The sequence below is a fragment of the Oxyura jamaicensis genome, chromosome Z, assembly GCF_011077185.1.
Source record: "Oxyura jamaicensis isolate SHBP4307 breed ruddy duck chromosome Z, BPBGC_Ojam_1.0, whole genome shotgun sequence".
NCBI classification, from domain to species: domain Eukaryota; kingdom Metazoa; phylum Chordata; class Aves; order Anseriformes; family Anatidae; genus Oxyura; species Oxyura jamaicensis.
This window is the reverse complement of record NC_048926.1, coordinates 50008758-50016047: the sequence shown is the minus strand read 5'-3', so window position 1 is coordinate 50016047 and position 7290 is coordinate 50008758. Positions and strand designations below refer to the sequence as shown.

The following is a 7290-nucleotide window of genomic DNA, read 5'->3' as shown; positions in this document are numbered from 1 at the left end:
CCTCTCCTCTCCTCTCCCTCTCCTCTCCTCTCCCTCTCCTCTCTTGTCCTCTCCCTTTCCTCTCCTTTTCTTACTGGAAATATGCCTTGTATGAGAGCAGTCATTCTTTGACCCAATACTTTACAATGTGCAGGAAGGGGACAGCAACTCTTAAAAGTAAATTTAACTGTGATGAGGGTCACATTGTAGACTGCAATTATTAACTAGAATTTTAGAGTTTTACCCAGGCAAAATTAAAACTAAAACAAGTCTGCGTCAACATTTGCAGAAAAGACTAAAACAAAAGGATGTTCCTCCACATGACTCAGTCTAAGCATTCTTTGCACAGTGATTTTTATATGTTTCTAGTTTCTTCAGACTACCTTCAGCAATTAATTTCTCAGCTAATAGCTAGCCAGCTGCCCTCAGAATACACTAGGTCTTTGAGTCCTTCTTCACCTCTGCAGCCTTTAGTCATTTTTATTGTTTACTCTATTTATATAGCTTGTCAACACTCTTCTGTGATAGGTAGAGCTGTGCAAATAATTGACTTTCTAGTTTGTCTGCCAAATTGCAAAAACATCCAAGAGCTTGAACCATATTCAATCTTTTTCTTTAGTCAAACAGAAAAACATGCTATAACATAGCAGCTAAGCTCCTCTTCTGAGAAACTTCTTCAAAGTGAATGAAATATTAGCGATCATCGGATTTAAAAAAAGAAAAAAAAAAAAAAAGTGAGTGGGATGTATACTGTCATCATTCCCAAAGGGTTCTTCCAGCCAAAACTATTCAGTGAATTCAATCCCTAATCTGAATTTCAGAGACTACAAATGCCCTTCATGTATGAACTGACTTCCAGCTACACACAGTCCCCCAGAATAGCAACACTTTTCTCCTAGACATATCGCTGTATTTCTGCATATGGTCTTTCTCCTATCTTCTTAAACTGCCTGAAGTGGGAGGGCTGAGTTGTGAGACCAATGCAGGCTTAAACCCGGACACACGGGGATGGCTACTTACGCTGCCCGCAGTAGGCCCCGATGTAGCCCTTCTGGCACTGGCACCGGTCGTCAGTGCAGGTACCGCCGTTCATGCACCTGATGCTGCACTGCTGCACTGCAGAGGGCCCAGACAGACACATAGACATGAGCATTACGAGAAAATATCACAGCGTGGATGGATAAAAGCTAAGACATCTGAAAGCAGACGTGAACTTCATACAGCATGTACAGGTATTTACAGGTATGCTCAGGTATCCTGTAACCAAAGCTGTTACTTGCAGCTATTGGTAAACCATTATTTTAAAAGCATCAGTGAAAGATGTTCTCCATGATCATATTTAGCAATGTAGCACTTCTAATTATCTTGAAGGCCACGTAATCTTCATTTCTTACAAAAATGGACTCAAGGGAAACGTTAATGCCACACACATTTATTTTTAAACATGCTTATCTGTTTAAACATGTCATTTTGTTCAGTTTGTCACACAGAGTAAATATGCACATGTGTAACAATTTTTATCAATAAAACTAGAGATATACTCAAGTGTCAGACATACATATGTATGCAGTAATGAAAAGTTATTCTTAAAAGTTGTACATGGTATTTTTAAGTTGACACATTAAGGAGAATTACTTAAAACAAAATCTCTAAGGAAAATAAATAGAGCAAGTCCTTACTAGATTTTGGTCCACAAGTAGGTGATATTTGTCCACTTGCACAAGTACACATGTTAGGACGGGAACAAAATCCATCACCACAGCTATTTCTACAGATTGCTGAGGAACACATTTAAAAGACAGTGTGATTAACAGTAACCTTAGTCTTAAGTCACAGGAAAAAAAATCAAACTGCGTTAACATCTTCTCCTTAAAAAGTACACAGAAAACAAACAAACAAAAAAAACACCACAGAATCCTCAATTCACTAGGACAGCTAATATACATGCAAAGGTAAATGTAAGTTAAATAAAGCAAACAATTTGAATAATTGGTATCCCTGACAAATTTGAAGACAAACAGAATTGAAGATAGTACATTCAAAGACTGGTCAGACCACTTAATACAGATAATAAACTCTTTCCCTAATTAGAAATGTCAGCCCGTTATACAAGCAATGTAAAATTATTAGAATTATATATTTTAGAGCACAAGGCCTGTAAAAAAAATTAGCAAGAATCCAAGACCTGAATGATTATAATATGACTCATGAATTCTAACTGTTGGTATGGCTTCTCTCTTACTGTCACTATTCTAGAAGCATTTTAGGGACTGTCTTTTGGAAAATTATCCATCCTTTACTCAAACCTGTTTTGTGGAAAGGCAATGTTTGAATACCGAGCTTTCCAGATTGTTACCCTAAATACTGTTTCTGTGCTCATATATTCCCGCATTCTCACTGTGAAGCTAACTTTAAACAAATCTCAGGGAAGCCCCTCCACACCACATTATATATAATGAGCATACCATTGTACTGTCCACACGATGCCCCATATTGTGCCATACTCCTCTTTCAGCAGCCAAGGGAAAAAAACTATAAAAAACTATAGCTGCCCATATATATAAAAATAGAAAGGAGAAATAAGACTTTTCCCAGAACACTTGTGCTCCACTTCCAATTTAGGAAAACATATATCTTTTAATGAAGCAATCTCTTTTCTTGCCCCATTAAAGGTGTTCAAATATGCTCCCAGCAAAATGTATGTTTTACCCTTTCTCCACCAAATACAAAGCTCAGTACTGATGCTGGACATGTTCAAACCAGACAAGACTTTGTATACCTGAGTCCTCCTTGACATAATTGACTTAAGGCCATATTTTCTTTCCCAGAGTAGTAGACAAAGTCACATTAGCAGTCGTTTGACATTGTTCTTCTGGGCATCAAAAAGATGCAATGTGGATCATCAACCTACCAACTCTACCACTAGCTCTGAAGGCAGCAGATGTGAGAGTTTGTGAGGCTTTGATAGTTAGTTGGAATTAGAGGCATACCACTGACTGGTCTGAAATACCTTTTTCTATTAGGAGACTTGAAAGTGAGAAAGAGAAATCTGAAATTAAGAGAAATCTGAATTAAAGCACTTGACAGAAACAGAGAATAGTGTTGTTCAGTCCATCTTTACGCAAGATAGCCCAATCTCCTCATGTCTACATTAAACCACTTTCTTAGTTTATTATCTGCTAGAGGAACAATTTTTATCAGCTGAAAGTCCTATAGCTGAAAGGATATTCCAAACATGCTTTCATCTGTACAGTTTATTTAAAGAGAAAGCTAAACCAACCAGACTTTTTTTTCTTTAGATAAAAGATCACATTTAATCATAATATTTCACCAACCACAAATAATTGCTATCCCATTATCAACTGAATACACAATAAAGTCAGAATAGTTTCCTGTTGACCCACCTCTAGTCCACAGATCTCACTTTGTGAAACAATACTTTATAACTCGTGTATGTTGTAGCTGGTGATTTTAATCAGGTCATCTCCAGTATGAAGTTTACTATCCCCTCCATCATCCTGTGCAGAAGGCTTTCTCTAGCTAAACAGATCTAGTTAGAGGATCCATTGTCTCAGCAAAACATGCAAGTGTAGAAATCTGTGTTCTTAAAATTTCACCAAAAATACAACTTGGAAAGCGTAACTACCAGTCTGACAGCTGGTCTGGCAAAATCATTCAGCCTTCAAACATGTTAGAGAGCTGCAACTAAACCCCAGTAAGTTAAATATGCCCTAAATGGTGTCTTTTGTGCATAGAAATTGTTGCAAGTCAATGGTTATTATGTGAAAACGCCTGAGACTGAGGTCTTTAAGAGTCACTGAGAACTGCAATTTAAGAGTAGGTTATTAAGATTCCTGAAAACACCTAAATCACTGTCTCTCCCTGACTGCAACTGAGCTGGACACCCAGCTGACTTTGAAAAAACTATTACAGGTCAATAGTGCACTGGGCAGCCTAAATCCACTTAAAAAACTCAGTTTCACATTTAAGTAAGTAAATACTGAGACTTGATAAGAGACGATAAACATGGACTGAATGTTCTGAGGAGCTCCTTTTACTCCACAGCGGTATTGCCAACATCATCTTCCTTGCTCTGAATGATGCAGCTAACCTTTTTTTTGGAAATGCTATGGTCAACCTGATACGAAAATCAGTGATCCGTTGCAGTTATAAGAAACATTAGCAAGGCCAATTTACTCATGCAAAATGAACACGTGAACAAGTCCTGTGTCATCTGGCAGCAGCCCAAAAGTCACCTTTAAGTTTCACAGGTGTTGGTTTACCTTCCTCTTCTTCTCCAGTTTAGTCCTTGATGTCTGCAGTTCATTAGACTGAATATTATAAAGACTTGTATTGCTTATGCAAAGGGCAGCATGTTCTTTAACCTGAGTTCTGAAGCTGAGCATACTTATTAGCAAAAGGGATGACAGCAGCCTAGGATCAATGGGAACAACCCCTCATTAAAAAAAAAAAAAAAAAAAGTGTTTAATATAAGTTTTATCTAACAGACAGAAACTTAATTCTGTATTTCCTTTCTAAGTAGATCTTTCCTATACAGAGTATTCTGCAGATTTCCACACACCCTTTTTTTTTTTTTTTTTTTTTGCCAAGCCATGTCAACAGCCACATCTGTCAGCACAATGTCTATTATGACCCAGCAATAATCACAGTCTACATGCTTTATAGCTACAAGAATACAACTGAAAATGTCAGGCAAGAGAATAAGCACTCCAGAGGTAGAAAAGTTTTCCACTGGACTGTAATTCCAAGCCTACCACAAAAGTTCCAGAAAACTTCATATCTCATTTGCTTTATATGAAGACGTCTTCAGCTTTTTTTTCCTTTTTCCTTTTTTTTTTTTTTTTTTCTTTTATTATAGTGGATTATTTGCTTCCTGGAAGATTTTTTATTATTATTATTTTTCCTTCACTGTCTTGTCTTGTTCTTTTAAAAATAAAATAAAATAGGTGGAAATGTGCCTCATACAACAACACCAAAGAGAACACAACAATTCACCAATCTTTCAATTACAAAAAATATAGAACTGTAAAACCATAACTGTTTTTTTCTTTTTTCTTTTTTAAGAAAAAAATCACACATAAGGCAAAAGACAGAACTGGGCAAATTAATTACAGTAAGAATTCTATTTTCTCATACAAAATGGATCAGTAACTCACAGAAGAACACTTATTCTTCTTATTACCCTTAGGGCAGTAGAAACTTAAAGTCAGACACTTACGAACAATACACTGATTTCCTCCAGGGAGTGTTTTCCATCCAGGGCAACAGTATGAATGGAATCTAGAGCCACACACATTTGGCCTGCAACACAGAAAAATACAGGCATATATAAAAATATAAATTTATGCAAGCAGAACCCAAAGTTTTATGTTCTCAGATGGGAAGAAATGTAAATCTGTAAATCTACCAGCATAAATATAACCATGAAACACATAAAAAAAAAAAAAATCCTCCCTGAAAGGAATACAACCTTCCTCGGCAACAAGGCGTTCCAAGCCATTTTATTTCACATTAGTCAAATGGCCAGTGTGACTGGCTAGTGTGAAAAGGAGAGGCAGGATAAGGCAAGAACAGGCCACATTCATCCCTGGGGGAACCACGGAGGAGACGCCGGGGAAGAGTTTGGCTCCGCGCTCACGCGCGGTGTCAGAAGTCCGGCTATAAAAGTTGGCTTTGTGCTCCGTTTGACATAGGACAAGGGGGATGAGTGCTCGTAAAGATTTATGAACTAAACCAAGCTAGCAAGAACTCCCCCAAAACACCAAGAAAATAAAAATAAAAAATAAAATAATAATAATAAAAAATCCTTTTGTACAGCTTCTCGGAGCAGAAACCCGCTCAGCTCAGCACAAAACAAAGCCACGGTAGAGCCGCCCCGGTGCTGCAACCCGCAGCACGAGCGGAGCGCGGGGCTCCCGCTGCCGGGGACGGGCGGGAGGCTGCGCGGGGCAGCGGCTCCCTCCCGATCCGTGCTGTGCTGAGCCGAGCCGAGCCGAGCCGAGCCGTGCCTACCCGCGGAGCACGTCCTGCTGTCCTCGCCGGCGGACCCGTCCGGCGCTGCCGGCCCCTTCCTCCCGGTGCGCGGCGGCGGGGAAGCTGCCGCCCGCTCCTCCCGCAGGGCGGACCCGCGGCGGCGGCTTTTGTTGCCCGGCGGCTCCCTGCGCGCAGAGGGCCAGGCAGCCGAGCCATAGGAAGCAGGGCTGCACGCACAGCCACCGCCGCCGGCCCATGCTGCGGATGCTGCCCCGGAGGAAGAGCGGCGAGAGACGGGGGAGAGGCGCGCCGGTCCCGCAGCGGGCACCGCTTCTCGTCGCGGGGAGGCTTCAGCCGCTGCGGCTCCTTCTCTCCTCCTCCTCCTCCTCCTCCTCCTCCTCCTCCTTTTCCCCAGGCTGCCCTGCAGCCTTCAGCGGGACGCGGTGATACCGGCAGCGGGGTCCACGTTGCATCCCCCCTCCTCTCTCTCCGGGGGAGGGGGGGGGGGGGGGAGGGGGGGGGGGGGGGGGGGGGAAAAAAAAAAAAAAAAAAAAAAAAAAAATCCGAGCCGGTTGGGATTTCCTTCCACCGCTCCCTTCCGAGAGGGGAAATCCAACGGGACCGGGTTGAACCCCCCCACACCGATACCGTCACCACTACTAATTAACGCCGAGCGCAGCCCGGAGAAAGGAGCGCGGCGGCGGGCCGGGGGTCCCCGCGGAGGGGACGGGGATGAAGGCAGGACGGCGCCTCCCGGCCGCCGGGGTGCGGGGGGGGGCCGGGCCGGGCCGAGCCGAGCCGGGCCGGGCAATGGGGAGCGGGGAGCGGGACCGACCCACACGTGAGGCTGCGGCGGGGGACGGGAGGAGGGGGAGGCGGGGGAGGGGAAGGGGGGAGGTCACAGGGAGGCCCGCGGAGCCCGGTCGGGGGGAGCGGTGCAGGTAGGGCCGGCCCCGCCGCAACGCCCCCGGAGGGGAGCCTCGCCGTGGGGAGGTCCAGGCACAAGGCGGAGGGGCCCGGCCCGGCGGAGGCCGCGGGTGGAGGCTGGCGGTCGGCGGGGCCCCGGGGAGCTGGAGCCCGGTGGGAGCTTCACGGTTCCCTGGGGAAAGCCAGGAGCTGCCGGGGTTTGCGCTGAGTTCGCCCTATTCTTGGTAGTTTTCTCGGGCTCACTCCCTTAAAGTTTTACTTGTTTTCCCTTCACCGTTTCTCCCTACGCGAGCATCTTAAAATGAATGAGAAGAAAAATGGCTAGTTTACTGGTGACTTCTTTTTAGGCCAAAACCAGGCACGCACCTAGATGCTCCGGGTGGTTAGGCA

The 7290-nt window shown here is 43.9% G+C and overlaps 1 protein-coding gene across 1 annotated transcript in view; it reads right to left on the bottom strand.

Moving 5' to 3' along the window:
- Positions 1–6387, bottom strand: part of FBN2 (fibrillin 2) — a 177018-nt gene extending 170631 nt beyond the window's left edge. Inside the window, exons 1-4 of the mRNA XM_035309941.1 lie at positions 6013–6387; positions 5219–5301; positions 1659–1757; positions 1000–1095 (exon numbers count right to left, since the gene is read on the bottom strand). Of these exons, the coding sequence (XP_035165832.1) occupies positions 1000–1095; positions 1659–1757; positions 5219–5301; positions 6013–6230 (496 nt within the window). The 5' untranslated portion in view covers positions 6231–6387. The remainder of the gene's footprint in view (positions 1–999; positions 1096–1658; positions 1758–5218; positions 5302–6012) is intronic.
- Between the last annotated feature and the right edge of the window lie 903 nt (positions 6388–7290).